At 45.3% G+C, this 17105-nt stretch overlaps 1 protein-coding gene across 4 annotated transcripts in view; it reads right to left on the reverse strand.

Moving 5' to 3' along the window:
• AFF3 (ALF transcription elongation factor 3) overlaps positions 1 to 17105 on the reverse strand; it is a 554454-nt gene that overhangs the window by 179330 nt on the left and 358019 nt on the right. For all 4 annotated transcript variants that reach the window (XM_059658990.1, XM_059658986.1, XM_059658987.1 and 1 more), the window contains one exon: positions 1180 to 1260. In XM_059658990.1, coding sequence (XP_059514973.1) covers positions 1180 to 1260 — 81 coding nt within the window. The remainder of the gene's footprint in view (positions 1 to 1179; positions 1261 to 17105) is intronic.

A 17105-nucleotide genomic window follows, 5' to 3' on the forward strand; every position in this document is an offset into this window, starting at 1 on the left:
GAGGAATTACGGCTTTGGATGCCTCCAGCACCACGTTCCTGCTCCGGCATCAGTACTCGGGACATTCAAAGAGGCACCTGCCAAACACTGTTTGTTCAAACAGCGTTTGTGATAATAACCAACCGTAAACAACCTGAATGTCGATCAAAAGGAGTTTGAGTCAATAAATTACAGCAAATTCATACTAGGAAATACTTTGCTGCTGTTTAGGAGAATGAAGAAAATATAGATTCACTTGGAAAGCTCTCCAAATACATGTTGTTAAGAAAAGGAAAAAACTCTTAGAATGGAATTTATCATTGTGATGATTATAATAAATAATTATTTCAATAATTCACTAGAGGAAGTTGATATGACTACTTAGCAAAGATATTTATGTATTGTGGGTATCTGGAAAAATTTCAACCCTTAGAAAAAATGCTTTTAGCACAATACCATTTATGATTTTTAAAAACTGCATATGCACATACATGTATATGTAATGCACAGAGAGAATGACTGGGACGTTACACATCAAATTCTCATTTGAATGTAGTCCCTTGGGTAAGGGAAATAAAATCTGGATGAGGGTACTGGAAACTTTCATATTTTGCTCCTTCTATTTGCATAATTTCACCTTTATAATGAGTATGAAGTTATATGTTGTATTCAAATAAAACATATTAGACTCATGTATAACTTAAATATATTTTGTGGTTATTCTTTTTGTGTACTTGTCTTTAGAAAATATGGAAATCTTCTCTTTTAAATTCCTAGATAATATTTTATGCTTTATAAAAGATATCTAAGAGGAATTAAATACTACCTGCCTTCAATTCTAAGACATTGATTTTAAGATTCATTATTAATTTAGGAAAAAATAAGCAATTTTTAGGAAAAAATAAGCAATCACACTGAATGTATAACACTATTGTAAGAAGCAACTTCACAAATGTTCTCAATAAATGACACATAATATGCATCACATTTTGCATTAAGTATGGAAGTGTAGGTGTAAAATTGCAATCTTCATTTTCCCCTTTGATGAATAAATGTATGTTTGAAAAATGTTGAAAATCAGATCCATATGCCTCTGGCAGGAATATTTTCAAAGGAAAAGACAATAAAGGGAGGTCCCACTGTCCCTGGGAAATTCTGCGTGGAGACAGCAGGCTGCTCCTGAGTGACACCAGACCTCACCTTATTTGGGAATGAAAATTTGCTGGGTTCCACCTTGCCAGGCGGCTGAATAGCAGAAAGTGGTGGAAGCCAGGTCATCTCCTAAAGGGAAGAAAACAAAACAGCATTAACACAGAGCGCAGCTCAAGTCGGGAGCACCTGAAGCAGCCACAAAGCCCGCCTCGCTAAAGCACCGAGGGGTAAGAAATGAGCAAGAGATGAAAGGGAATGAGAGGGATTTAAAAGAACAACACAGTGAAGCCCACTTCTACGATTTCTCCCCACAATTTTACCAAATTCGTGGTTCCGTGGCTAGCCTCATGTCCCCTTTATACTTTAAGTAGAGCTACAAGGTTGTCCTATTTTCACTTCAATTAAGCTCCTGAGTAAAGGGACAACACGGTGGTAAAAGTTCTATGGAAAATCCCACACCCAGGGGGCTGTTTCTCTGGGACTTGATCCCACAAAATTCACAGGGTGTTTCTGCAGGACTGCATACCGCACTTCCAGCTTTAGGAATCAGCACTGCAGTTGTTGTTTATTTTATTAAAACTCACATCAGTATGAGTTTCCAGTAAGCATCCCCCCCACCCCCCACATCACCTTCCTCTTCATAAAAATGTCATTCATGGAGACGTGAAGACACAATCACACATATGAAACCAAGAGAGAGCGTGTGGTGATGTTTATAACAGCATTAAGAAGACAGCTTTGGGTCACAGGCAGTGGTCTGCCACATGCTTCCTGACATGCACTTTCACGAAGCTGAGAGGGGCAGGGTCCCCTGGTCACGCCCAGCATTCCTCGCCAGCCCGTCTCCTGGAAGATACCTGCGTTCACTCAGTGACTGGATTAAACTGAATCGATTTCTGATGACCAGGAAACTGACTTAGAGTTGACAGAGACCCTGAACCCGATTGCTTGAGTTACATCCACTTCCAAACCCAAGCAAGCAGAGGAGTAGGCGGTCCAGTTTAAGAGACGTGAGCAAAGCTCTGTAGGCCAGCGGTTCTCAACCTGTGGGTCGCGACCCCTTTGGCGGTCGAACGACCCTTTCACAGGGGTCGCCTAAGACCATCCTGCATAACAGATATTTACATTACGATTCATAGCAGTAGCAACATTACAGTTATGAGGTAGCAATGAAAATAATTTTATGGTTGGGTCACAACATGAGGAACTGTGTTTAAACGGCCAGAAGGTTGAGAACCACTGCTTTAGGCGAAGACGTGTTCTCAGTTCCCTTGGTTGGGGGTGGTTCTGTCAGGAGTTTGGAGTGAGAGTTTCTTCAGGATGGTCTTGTGCCTTCTTTTCCCCGGGTATGTCTCCTCCCCCAGCACGTCAGGTGGTGTAGACCCACCCAGGGAGCAGAGGGGGAGGGAGTGCACGCACACCTCCTTGGGAGGATCACTGACCCTCCGTCATCTCCCGCCCACGCGACACATGTACCGTAGGTGGGCTAGGCTCCTCTGAGGTGTCCCTTCTCCATTTGCTGGCACCAAGGTTTCGTCAACCGAAAGCATAGGAAGATGCAGTGACCCTTTCTTGCCTCTCACCTCTCACACCCTACTCTGTGTCTCTATCCCTGTTGTCTCTTGTGAAGACTGTGTCCAGGAACAGAGTGGGTCCTCAGTCCATTTTTCAATGAATAGAAAATTAGACAGTATCTCTGCAATGTATCTGCCTTTCTTTCTGGTTACCCGAACTGCCACCCTAATCGCACCTTTGTTACTTTTAACCTGAATGACTTTAGGAGCCTCCTGATTGGTTCTCTTTCTTCACTTGTGATGAAGCCATCCTCCACATGTCTGTCAATCTATTTTTCCTGAAGTGCAGATGGCAACGGAAAGCACCACTTCTACAAGACATTCATCTACCACCACATGTACAACGATGACGACTGCGATGGCCTCGACGCCTCCTGCGGTGCTTACAGTTTCAGAACACCTCCACACGAGCCTTCCCATTCACACCCAGCCTTTAGTAATCATCATTACATCCACACTGGAGGTGAGGAAGGGAAGGCGCAAAAAGATTAAGTGATTTGCCCAAGTTCACTCAGTTCACGAACGCCACCGCTGAAGTGTTCACGCACGTCTCCTTCCGCCCAGTCCAGTGTTCACTTCTCACTCTCCCGCATCTGCCCCAAGGACAATGGTATTCAAGACCTTCTGCGATAAGGTCGCAGGTGTCAGCCTGGTGCCTTTTATTAATCTACACACACACGACAGGTAAGAAAACGACAGTCTCTGCTATGACTTCCATTGCCCCCTGTGTGTGTGACTGCCCTACCCCACATGCCTTTTGGATTTCTATCTCTCCTTTAGGGCTCCTCTGAAACATCATTTATGTCACAGGCCTTAGCTGATTCCCCTTCTAACCCAATGTGATATGACAGTCCCCTTCTCATGCTCCTCCAAAGCGCTACTTCCCCCTCTGGTTGTAACTCTTAGGTTCCTTTCCTGTGTTTAGTTTTGTAAGCATACACCTCTACCGCGCGCAACCATTCTGCTTTCTTCTAATGCCCTTCCCCCAATGCAGAATAAAACAATTCTCGGGAATCCTAATAATCTCTCTCAAGAGTATTCAGTTTTACTAAACACAACCCCAAGAAGGAATCCTAATAATTTCTTTCAAGAATATTCATGCTTATTAAACATAACCTTTAAAAACGTAGTTATTACTTAGTTATTAAATACCATGTCGTTTCCACCTAATTAGAGCATGAGATGGGAACCAGCATATCATATATGAAGGAATAATAAAGACAATAGGGTTGCTTGAAACACTTAAATCTATTAGAATTCCCAATACATACTTATTTATATGAACTAATTAAATACTTGTTTTTAATGAATGTGCAATGACTTTTTAAGACTGAATATCCACTATATTAAAATTCTCCATTAGGGTTGTATGGAAAAAATTAAGGGCAAATAGACTATTTCTATGTCCTCTTCTGTCACTTACTAGCTCACTGAGCTTGAGTAAGTCACATTGTCAGTAACTTGTAGTGATTTCAAAGCATAGACTTTCGAATCAGTCTGATCTCAATTTGTGGTATCTTAGAGCCAGAGAAAATAGAGTTGCTAACTAGCTCATGGTTTAAATGAGATAATATATATAAAGAGCATAGCATGGTTCTCTTATGTTTAATCATTCAATAAAAGACAGCACTGATTAATATCAAGCTTAGTTTCAGAATTCTTGTCTCTAAAATAAGAAATCAAATTTCTCTCTGGGCTTTAGATGTTGAGAATCTGGGGATAGAAGACTATATGGAAAAGTGTTTTTACTGAAGAATGAGGGTATTATGCAAATGTAGTCTATAATTAAGCTAGCAATTGTTAATTCAAACTACATATTGCTAAAACATAAAATTATTTAAAGAGTTGATTCTTAAGTATGATATGTATTTTCCATTGGAGAAAATGTCCCTAAGTTTTCTCAAGGGAATGGAATTCTGACGTAATAATAGCAGTCAGTGAGATAGGATTTGAGGAGAAGGTGTTTAGTTTGTATCATTTTCTGGTAGTGACTTAATCTGTAAGCAAAGGGGAAATTTCATAACTGCTGAAACTCCCCTTAGTTTGCCTCACTACACAGGGTAAGAATGCTATTTCATTGCAAGGCCACCAATCCCATGCGCCGTTCCACACCCTGCCATGCTCTGGACCTCCCAGCCTCAACCATCCCTTCCTTACTGCTTCACTCCTACTTCCTCCACTAGGTGCCCTTCCGTCACAGTCACATCCTGGACCACAGGTAAGACAGGACGAGAACTAGCATGTTTAAAGCCAAGTGTGCCAAAGTCCTTCTGACCTCACAAACTCCTCTATTACTGCCCGTCTGTCTTCCTTCCTTTTCATTTTCTTGTCCCGTAGGAATGAGGCCAGCCCCATTCCCGAGCACGGAGAGGTCCTCGGTTTGGAGCCGATGGATGGGATTCAGAACCAACATATCTGTGTGCACACAGCCTCCCAGTCCCAGCCCCAGCCCTCAGCAGATGTCTTGTTACCCAAGGGACAGATTTCAGGGCGTCTTCCTATTTCTCAGACAGACGCAAAATGCCAAGTCTCTTTACAGCCAACACATTCCCTGTTCTCCTAAATGTAAGAACAGATGGTTAAATGATAAGAGTAGAGAGCGCTGCATTGCATTAACTGTCCAGCTTTTCTCCGTCTTCCGATTTCCAGAACACCGTGGGGCACGCACGAGGCTTCCATGCTCATGCCTGCTGCATAGCAACACAAACCGCGAGTCCCCAACACCCATAGCTTCAGGGAAGTAGAGTGCTTCTCTTGCACAACGCCCTCTCCCTCCGCGCAGCTGCCCACTTACGTGATGTCTCCCGCATCAGCCTGTCTTAGGACAGATGGTTGACACTTAGGACACCCGTTCACTAAGCAGTGTAGCTCTTTGTTATTTAAAAAGAGGAGAAACAAAATTTAAATGTTAGCCTGAAATATAATCTTAGAGTTCAACGTGTACAGTTAAGAAGATCTGCAAAGTACATTTAGCTTGCAGACAGGTTAAACAAGAAAAAATGTAAAAATATTTTAATTTTCCTACTAAAAACAGTAAATGGAAAAACACTTTCCCTGGTCTCTTTTCCTATCTATGCTTCCCCATAGCCATGGATCTCAGCCACAGCCACCGACCCCAGCCTCCGATATCAGCCACGGCCACAGATCTCGGCCACGGGTCCCAGTCACGGCCACCTCGCTCAGCAATAGCTGCCAAACCCAGCCAAGGCCATGGAAGTCTTTTCTCTCAAAAATCATTCCTACGATGCACTTGCTCAGAAGCTCCCAGTGACCCTGCTCCAACATGGAAGGTGCTCTGTTAAAGGGAGTCATCAAGGAACACAGAGTGTCACTGCCCGTTCCCCTCCTGGTGCAGCGTCACTGCCCGTGCCCCTTCTGGTGCAGCGTCACTGCCCGTGCCCCTCCGGGTGCAGCGTCACTGCCCGTTCCCCTCGGGTGCAGTGTCACTCCTGTTTCTCTCCTGCACAGTCCTCCCCGAGCCTCGGGGTTAACATCCATTCCTCCTGTCCTGCCCTAGGTTTCCTGTCCCGACATCTGTCACTTCTTTTCCTGGTATTTCTAACTTGACTTACCTCTTCAGGAAGCTCAGTGACCAGTGCTATCCTCAGCCAGGGTTACACACTTCACCCTCCTTTATACAGGGTTTGTGCCACGTATTTAATATCTACATGCTACCTGCGCTGTGAGTTGTCTTTCTGCCTGTCTCCACTGTCACATCATACACTCTTTAACGCCCGCAGGATTATAACCTCTTTGAGGGCAGGGATCTCCTGTAGCTCCCGAAGGCTTAGCACAATGGGTTCAAGAACAGGAACTCATTGGATCTCTCTAGGTTCTCTGTTTTGCTTATAAAATGATGGCAACAGGGCATTACACTCGTTCCACCAAACACACAAGACTGGTGCCAGGGTCAAGGAGATGAAGCTGCTTCTTGCTCTTGCAGCAATGCTTCAGTGTGCACGCAGGGTCTGCCAGAGAGGCGGCCCAGGCCTGGCAAAAGAGCCCAGTTAACCCCAGGATTCTGTCTCAGAAACTTACTTTTTTTCTAAATAAAACATGGCTTAATTCTGTCGCCTGGAAGGAAACATAAAGTGCCAGTCCATTTTCCTGTGTGGCAGTGGCGCTTTTTGCTTTGAGTTTCCGTATCGGAGAACCACTCAGCATTTCAGCTCTCATGCCCGTTATCCGTGTTATGACACTCTGATCAGACAAGTGCTGCCAATGACAGAACATGGGCGTTTTATTACACGGCCTGTCCCTTAAATGCCGCCGCGCACAGGACCGCGGGTCTGGTGACGGGGAGAGCGCCGCGGGCCTGCTCCTGGGAGGCCAAGCCCAGCCCTGGAGCAGATGAAGTGGGAGAAACACTATTGGGATGAGATCGCCCGTTCAAATCGTCAACCCATCCTGGCCCTTCACCGGAACAAGGCCACATGTCAAGGCTGGGCAGATCTGGGCTCAGAATAGGATCACAGTCAAAACCTCTATGTCCGTGCCTAAATCAACAGAAGTCCAAGATTATCTCATTCTGTTACTATGGGAGAAGGTTCCATGGTTTGAAAAGTAATAGTCTATAATAGAGTGTATTTGGGACCATTATTTTGATGGAAACATTATTTATCAAAAGATTTTGGAAAAACAGTAGCTGTTGAAAAAATCGCCTTCCTTACTAAGATTTTTAAAAAATCTATTTTTCATAGCATAATTTAGGCTGCTAAAATTACAAATAAGCAAGTAACCAATAAAAACCTGTAACAACACCATTACCAAAAATCACAGCAGAATCTCATTTCTTTAAACGCAAAGCCCAGGAATATGTACAATCTGAACCAAAATTGACCCGAGAAGGAGATCCCAGCAGCTCAATAGTATTTTCTGGTCTCGTGGACACCCCTGGATGGAGAATCTCAGATGGGAACACCAACTAATCTAATTCACCGCTAGCGGGAGCTTTTTAAACTTCTCGCCCTCCCCTGCTCTCAATGAGGTTGATCCCCAGTGGATATAATGGAAGGGGCACCTCAGAGGTAAAGATTAATGGAATCAATTGACGAAGCAGCTTTCAAGTCGGCTTTCACAGACCGAGAAAGACGAGAAGCGCGTGTGCGTGTGCATAGATAGTATGGCCCCCCGCGGGCTTGAGGCAGGAAAGGGCGGGGAGGAGGAGTGAAGTGTTATTCACTGGAAGGGAATCAGTTCTGGCACTGGAGTCGCCTCTCCCCTCGCTGACTCCAGCCCCCCGTGAACTCTGCACTCTCCTTGGAAAGGGGTAAGAGCATTGGCTGAAGTTGGTTCCACTGCCCCTCCTAAAAGACTCCACTGAAGACGTCTTGTTCTAGAGACAGTGTTGCTGTTTCCCAGTGTCTTTTGGGCAGGAAGATGGCGGGACTTGTCTCAGCTCTTGCCGCTCTGTGTTCACTGCATTCCCTGACTCATCTATTCACTGGGGACCTTTTGTAACAATAAGAACCATACATCCCTCCTATTAATTTTTAGAATCACCTGGCTTTCAGGTTCATTTTATTTCTGTGTTTCAAACACACTGTAATTCCCCTTCTTTACTTTGCGTATTGTTTCTAGAACAGAACATTGTGTCAAAATGCTAGAAATAGTCAAGTCTACATGGGGCTCTCAGGACTTAAAGGAGGAGGTTGGTACTGAGCGTACAGCTGCAGGAACTGGACGCTTCCTGCTCCCCCGGTGGCACGCCAGCCCTGGTTCCCCCGGCAACACGCGGACACCGCTAGTTTCCTGCAAACCGTGTGGCTCCTGGGGAGGAGCATGAAGGGGTCTCATTTTAAAAGAGGTTTAAAGAAAGAATAAGGCATCTGAGGGGTAGGAAGAGGATCTCTCAAGTTCTGAATCTTGGGCTGGGCCAGATCGTTTCTGAGATAAACCATGTTAAGTCTAGGTTTATAGGAAGCAGGCTAAATTTCTGACCAGTTCATGAGAAAGGTCATGTTATTAATGGTGCCACTGTCACCTGTTTGTGATCTCCATGACACCTTTTAGTGGGAGCACAATCCCCAGAAACTGGCCCTCCGAACAGACATGCAGATTACAACGCGTTCTAGAGGGAGCTCTGGTTCATAATGATCAGCCTTCTCTTTCATAGGCACCGCAGGGTGAAGACGGTTTATTTGGGGCAGACAGGAAGGCTGTGGAGGCCAGAAGGGGAGGAGGGAGAGAATTACGTTCTTGGCCATGTTTATCCTCACCCCCCACAACCCCAACTCTTTCCCACAGAAGATAATGTGGAAAAGTGCGTCTGACAAAACCCACGTCTCAGTGACAGAGAAGCAGAGTGGTAGCACAGACCAGGCCTGGAGCTGGCGCCTGAGAAACCTCGTCCAACGGTGACCCTGCCACGGACCTGCAGAATGGCCCTGGGCCACTGCACTTTTCTGATTGCTGGCGTCCACATCTGAAACCTGGAGTCAATAGCCCTCTCTGGCAGGATTGGTGATAACGATGCAGGGACCCAGCATCCGTCTGGCACAAGGCAGGCGCTCATGGAGCGTCATCACTGCTCTCGGACTGACTACCTTTGTAATTAGTGCTGGCAGCGTCTGGCATGGGCCTTGGGAGGGAGGGGACGCATGAACACAGGAAAAGACATTTACGAGTTTGTTTTTTAATCCACTTCACTCAGTTAATTATTTAATATTTAACTAGTTAATTATTCATAGTCCAATAGAAGGCACCATGCAAGAGTGCTTATTAGGCAGTAACTTGCTTCCCTAACTCCCTCTGCCTCTGAAACTCCAGGGCGCAGGGGGTGGCGGGGCCATCTCAGCGTTGGAGGCACATCTTAAGTGGGATGCTGACTGGTAAGCGGGTCACTGGGGTTCAAAAGGGCTTAGAAGCTTTGCCTTTAAGCATATAGACTACCCCGGGGCAACAGTTAGGGCAGTTTAGTGAGTTCGCTGGCCTGCGAGTGAGCTCTTCTCAGGTGACCTGAAGGAGGCCAAGGGGACATGTGCATGTGGAGGAGGAGAGCTATGCTATGGTGATAGGACTTAGCACCTGGGCAGGCCCAGAGGAAGGCAGGCCAGGATGGACAAGAGGTGTGCGAGGTGATTTATAAATCACTGAACGCCTTGCCCTTGTCCAGCAGGAATGGCTCCTAGTCTCAAGGATGAACTTTCACGAAGGACAGAATGACGTATAGGAGATGGGACTATCTCCCGAAGGACTCCAGGTCTGGACAGCCAGACCCAGAGGCTGCAGGCAAGCTGGTTAGCTTTGGAGAAGGAACAATGTTTTTTTAACTATGAGGTTAAAATATCCTTAAAAAGTAGAAGCAAAAGATAAATGTGTTTTTCCCCCCAAAGTTCATAGGCCTGCAAGAAAAGGAAAATTAGGACCAAAATAAAAATAAAATGACAACTATTTTTATTAGAAGAAAAGGCATTTAAAAAGACGGAGTTAGGAGAGCTTGATAAAGAGATTATTAACCTTTGGGAAAAGATGTTCTGTAAGAACAAAGAAATAAAGATAAAAGAGGAAGACACAACATTAATGCTGTCTGCAGATAAGATCCTGAGCTCTGCTGCTAAGTGTGTCTTTAAATTGGAAAAGGGAGAAAAGAACTCCAGGAAATTAGGAAGCAAAGACGATCTTGCCGAAGTCTCCATGGGGAGAATGTGAGAAGGACGCGTCTGCATACACAAGGGCAAATGGATAATCCACAAATTTCAGGCAGATGTCTACATTCTTTGATCCTCGCCCAAAACACAGACATGGTTCCCGGTCTTGAGAAGGGGTCTGCAATCACCCTGAACAGCTTATGACTTAGTAAAGCCAATCAGCACAATTTCTGCTAGTGCATCCAGACAGGCATTCAAGCGAACACATATCTGAGCAGCCACTATGTGCCAGGTGGATACAGCACAGAATGCAGCAGCCATGGTCCCGCTCGGAGGAAGCGTGAGAAACAGTGGGGGATATAAGCAATCACAATGGACAAAGAAATGTAAAGGCAACAGGTTCATAGTCCTCATGGTTGCTGTGTGTCCTTTTCTTTTTGGGGTGTGTGTGTGTGATGAAGCTGCCCCAGTCACCAACACCCATCCTGGCCTTACTGGGTGCTGGTTGAGGTACCATATTCTTCATGGTTGCTACACTGATCTGATGAATCTAATTAGTGTTTTAGCAAAAAGGAAGCCTGAGAGGGGCATGGCTGCGGTATCAGACATCTGAGGAGCTGCCTTGTGGAAAACATATTCCGTGTGGCTTATGGAGACAAGAAGCACAGTCAGCGCCAATATGGTAAAGCTACAGGAGAAAATAAGCAAATGGGGCTACATCAAAACAAAAGCTCCTGCACAGCAAAAGAAACCATCAACAAAATGAAAAGGGAGCCCACTGCATGGAAGAACATATTTGGCAGCGATACATCTGATAAAAGGTTAATATCCAACATATATAAGGAACTCATACCACTTGCCAAAATGAAGACAAACAATCCAATTAAACAATGGGCAAAGGGCCCTAGCTGGTTTGGCTCAGTGAATAGAGCATTGGCCCACAGATCAAAGGGTCCCAGGTTCAATTCCAGTCAAGGGCACATATCTTGGTGGCAGGTTCCTCCCCGGCCCGGGCTCTGGTCGGGGCTTGTGCAGGAGGCAACCAATTGTTGTGTTTCTCTCACATTGATATTTCTCTCTGTCTTTCCCTCTCGCTTCCACTCTCTCTGAAAATCAATGGAAAAATGTACTCAGGTGAGGATAAAAAAAAAAAGGGCAAAGGACTTGAATAGACACTTCTCCAAAGTGAACATACAGATGGCCAAGAGACATAAGAAAAAATGCTCAAAATCACTGATCGTCAGAGAGATGCAAATTAAAACGACAATGAGGTATCACCTCACACGTGTCAGAATGGCTATCATCAACAAATCAATAAGTGACAAGTGCTGGCTAGGATGTGAAGAAAAGGGAACCCTAGTACACTGCTGGTGGGAATGCAGACTGGTGCAGCCATTATGGAAAATAGTATGGAGTTTCCTCATAAAATTAAATATAGAACTGCTATTTGACCCAGTGATCCCACTTCCAGGAATATAGCCTAAGAAGACTGACTGAAACAACAATCAGAAAGGATATATGCACTCCTATGTTCACAGCAACATGATTTACAATAGCTAAGATCTGGAAACAGCCCAGTGCCCATCAACAGATGAGTGGATAAAGATCTGTGGTACATTTACACCAGGAATACTATGCAGCAGTAAAAAAGATCTCTTACCCTTTGAGACAGCATGGAGGGACTTGGAGAACATTATGCTAGCCGAAATAAGCCAGTCAGAGAAAGACAAGTATCACATGATCTTACTCATATGTGAAATCTAATAAACAAAATAAACTGATGAACAAAATAGATCCAGACATGTAGAAGCATGGAATAGACTGCCAAATCTTAGAGGGAAGGTGGGGGTGGGTAGGTGGGTGGGAAGAGATGAACCAAAGAACTTACATGCATATATGCATAACCCATGGTCATGGACAATAGGGTGGTGAAGGCTTGGGGTGGGGGGTTGGGGTGGGCTAGAAAGGGTCAATGGGGGGAAATAGGGGACATATGTAATACTTTCAACAATAAAGGTTAAAAAAAAAGACTTAAATGTGTAAGATCTGATATTATAAAACTCCTAGAAGAAAACATAGGGAATAAGTTCCTTGACAGTGGCCTTGGTAGTGATATTTTGGATTTGACAAAACAAAGGCAGCAAAAATAAGCAAGTGGGATGTTAAACTAAAAAGCAAAAAATAACAAAACAAAACAACAATAAAAAAATGACAAGGCAACCTATGGGGTAGGAGATTTGCCAACCACATATCTGGTAAAGTGAGAATATCCAAAATATACAAATAACTCACAAATCCTATATAATAAAAGGCTAATATGCAAATCGACTGAACTGCGGAACGACTGGTCGCTTTGATGTGCACTGACCACCAGGGGGCAGACGCTCAATGCAGGAGCTGCCTCCTGGTGGTCAGTGTGCTCCCACAGGAGCCTCTCTCGCCTCTGCAGCAGTCAGACATCCCCCGAGGGCTCCCTCTCTGCGGGAGGGTGCAGGCCGGGCTGAGGGACCTCATGCACCGGGCCTCTAGTGCAATAATAAAAAAAACCCCAACCCCAAATAACCCAATTAAAAATGGGCCAGGGCCTAAATAGACATTTTTCCAAAGAGGACATATAGATGGCCAACAGGTATATGAAAAATCATCATTAGGGAAATGCAAACAAAAACCACAATGAGATAGCACCTCACACCTGTTAAGGTGGCTACCATATAAAAAAAACACACACAAGAGATGACAAATGCTGGCAAAGATGTGGAGAAAAGGGAACCCTTGTACACTGCTGATGGTAAGGAACTACTAAAAACAGTATGGAGGTTCCTCAAGAAATTTAAAGAAGAAACTCTGTATGATACAGTAATCCCACTTTCGGGTATACATCCAAAAGGAACTACATCATTATCTCAAAGAGATACCTGCATTCACCGCAGCATTAATTACAACATCCAGGGTGTGAAAACAACCTAAGTGTCCACCGACAGATACCTGGACAAAGAAAATGTGAGCTATCTCTATTATAAATTATAAAATTCAGCCTTAAAAAAGAAGATCCTGCTATCTGCAATAACATGGATGGACCTTGAAGACACAATGCTACGTAAAATATGCCAGACGGAGAAAGACAAATACCATATGGCATCACTGTATGTGGAGAAACAGCAGAAAGGTGGTTGCCTGGAGCTGGAAGGTGTGGGAAGTAGAAAGAGGTTTGTAAAAGGGTATACCTTCCAGTTATGTCAATAAAGTCTGATGATCTAATATATGGTGATAATAATGCATTGTAAATACTATACAACAGAAATTTATCAAGAGAGTAGAACTTAAGTGCTGTCACCAAAAAATAAAAATAAAAAGGTAAATATGTGAAGTGATGATGTGTTAACTGAGGCAATGGTGGGTGGGGCTCTTTTCACAATGTATGACGTATATAGAAATGATCACATGCACACTTTAAATACATTGCAATTTTATTTGTCCATTACACCTTACTATACAGTCATTTTTTACCTCACTGTTAATTTTATAGAAAAAAAAATGCTGAACTGTTGCTTTAATTGCATCTCTAATTTTTAGTATAGCATATGTATTAGACATACTCCTTTCCTATTCCTAAATACCTACTTATATCTTTGCCCACTTTGATATCGGAATATATATTTTTCATGTTATTGTTTAAAGTGTTTTGCGTATTTAGAAAATTAACTCTGTCTTACCTGCTAGGTTTCTGTTTTATTTTCAAATACGGCCAATATTATTCTGTATTAGTTTCAACTGTACAGCAAAGTGGTTAGAAAATCATGTGCTTACAGAGCGGTCCTCCTGCTGCTTCAAGTGCACCCCGGGCCCCACACCTGTTCGTCTCGATATTACTGGCTCTACTCCCTACGCTGCGATCTACAGCTCTGCGGCTATTTGTGTAAATATATTTTCCATATCACATCTTTACGGAAAGAATTCCTAAAGTAAAAATGGAAAAGAAAACTTGGAAGGAAAAGCAGCTCTTGAGAAGAAAAGGTGAGCAATAAAATGTTTTTGGAAAGTATTCAATATAATGGTCAAAGTACGTGGCAGGAAATGTTATTGTACAGCAGCAAACGTTTCCAAATTTTGAAATGTGACTGCTAAAAATATTTGTTGTAATAAAGCCTAAATAGGCTCTTAGCAATATAAGATTATATCAGTAATATTCCAGTTGAACCATTAGATGTTTGAGTAAGTGTGTGTGCGTGTGTGTGTGTGTGTGTGTGTGTGTTGTGGTTATTTTCTATACAATGAGTTTGAGGAATCTTATGGGGTGATGAAATCTTCTAAAAACTATATTGGGGTGATGCACAACTCTGTAAATTTACCAGGTCACTGAGTTGCACACTTGAAATGGGTTAGTTTTTGATACGTACACTCTGCCTCGATAAAGTTGTAAAGAGGAGAGAGGTATAGGCTCCTGATGCCCTGCAGGTCAGGAGAAGAACAGTGGTGCGAAGGTGGCAAACTACCGCTGGCTGGGGAAGGGCCACAGCGCGGGAGCAGCAGGTTTGTGATGAAGGGTCTGACCCAGGAGGTGTGGCCCTGCCCGGGCGTGGAGGACGGTGGTGGGTGGGCCGTGAGCGTGCTGGCCCAGACAGAGACGGAGCTGGAGTAAGTAATGAGCGCCCAGGTGACGGAAGCCTCTGAAACACAGCAATTCAGACCCGACATCCAGCCAGTGAAGATACCGAGGCCCGGATGTCACGATAAGAGGGGTTCTGAGAAGAAAGGAGGCTGGCACACGTGGGATGCGCCAACCAATTGCTAGAGACGCAAAGTTCCTAGTAGTAATTGTAAACGTCCCCTTGCTTATAGAATATTTATATTCCAGGACTTTATGCTTCTCCCAGCGTTTCAGAGCCCCAGAGACGGAGAGAAGGACATTGTGCAGAGAAGCAGAGCAAGGGCGCCCCCTGGGAACGCGGAGACACCATGGCTGGCCCGGGTCCCAGCGGGAAGACCGTGGGGTCTGGGGTGAAGGCTACTTGGAGAGCAATGGGATTTCTCCAGCGAGAGCGCGTGGCCTGTAGAGGTCACCTGGCCAAGGCCACAAGCTACTCTGCGGCTCAGACAGAACGCGGAACGGGCTCTGTGCCCTTCAGTTGGTGAAACAGTGATAAGAACACGATTGGGTGAGAGCGAAATAAGACACTGCACTTGGAAGTATTTCTTAGATAAGCTACTTAATGGAGAACAAGCAGCGCGGCCAGGCTTTCTTGAGTGCGCACGGCATACTCACCCTCTCCCGGCCGCTGCTGCATGGCCCTGTGTCGGCCTCAGCGCTGGTCCCGCTCTTTCCCACCCCCCTCCCACTCTGGAAACAAGAACTAGGACAAAAGAAGAGGAGCGAGAAGAGGAAGAAAACTGCAGAGACCAGACTCGGCGAGCTGGCAGGCCACGAGGGGCAGGTGAGCAAGCACCACAGGAGTCAGGACCCTGGCTCTGTCCTTGAACAGGGTGCACGGCCGGACTCTGGGGCCTCGCCTCTCTGTGAGCAGCGGAGAAGAAATGCCATAGCCAGGAGTTTACCGAAAGAAGCAGTCGGTAGAGGGCTCTCCCCCAAGGGCCTGCGCAGGCTTCTTGCAAAGTCTGCAGAGATGGCTGGCCCTGTCCAGCCCTTCTGAGCAACAGAAACGGAAAGTATTTACTCCGGAAACGTGGTCTCCACATCCAGCCAAGGTCTTAAAGTTTTACATCCTCTGTATCTGCCTCTTCCCTTTCGTTGTTTCTCCTCAGGAAGACACGGTGGCGATTTTTATAAATACTTTATTTTGACCAGATTCAAAAGCTGTGTTTAAGCCAAGTATCATTGTAACTTCAGCACTAAACCACCGTGCTTTCATTCTCGAATTGCCTCCCAATTTAGGAAAGTTCATGTCCCAGTCTCCGATGTATAATTCTAGAACCATCGTTCGTTAAATGGACTTGAGCACAAGGAAGTTGGGGCCTCTGCAGCCAGGAGAAAGGCCATTGGTCCTGATGCCAGATTAACCTTCCCTGAACACCTTTCCTATTATGCCACCTGCCCACCTAAGAGTCCGCTGATCTGAGAGGCCCCCAGATCACACATTAGACTAGGTCCGGTTCTCAGCCTCGTCTCAGGCCCTGCTCACTTGACCTTCCACAGTGCTCCTCCCAGGACCCCTCACTCAGGTGGCTGGGTCCCCCCGCCGCTCACAGGAAGGGGCTCTGAGCATCCCACTGACAGGCCTTTCTCAGGTGTCAGCCCCTCTGCGTCACTTCCCTGTCCAACCCTTCCACCACTTCTTCATTCAGACGCATATTGTTCAGGAAACATGTGCGTATGGCGCCTTTTCTGAACCTCCCCTTTCTCTGAGCATCTAGAGCACGAACTGTTCACAGCACTCGTCAGCCACCGAGACGGGCTCTCCCTCTGTTCACGGCTCCAGCCCGTGTCCAGCGTGGCGCAGTGCCCATGGCCGGGCTCGTCAAAGATCCCTGAGTGGTGACTTCACATGTGAGGTATGACAGGGAACGAGGCTGACTGTCCAGCTACCACGCGTAACACACACTCATACAATTCTTTGTCTCTGCCAGGCAGCGAGTCTTTTATCCCCACAGCGCCATGATAGCTCAAATGTCTCCGCAGTTCTTCTTTGGAATTGCTCTACATCGAAGTCCTTTGAATTCCCAGGGGATGTGTGCGGTGGGGAAGCTCACAGTGGACATGAATTCAGAGAGGCTGAAAAGTCACTCAGGCAGACCTGATAAAGTGGCTGATGACGCTAAGGAGCTGTTTTGGAACAAAACCTGAAGGAGGAGGCTG

Source organism: Myotis daubentonii, chromosome 12 (genome assembly GCF_963259705.1).
Source record: "Myotis daubentonii chromosome 12, mMyoDau2.1, whole genome shotgun sequence".
In the NCBI taxonomy this organism is placed as follows: domain Eukaryota; kingdom Metazoa; phylum Chordata; class Mammalia; order Chiroptera; family Vespertilionidae; genus Myotis; species Myotis daubentonii.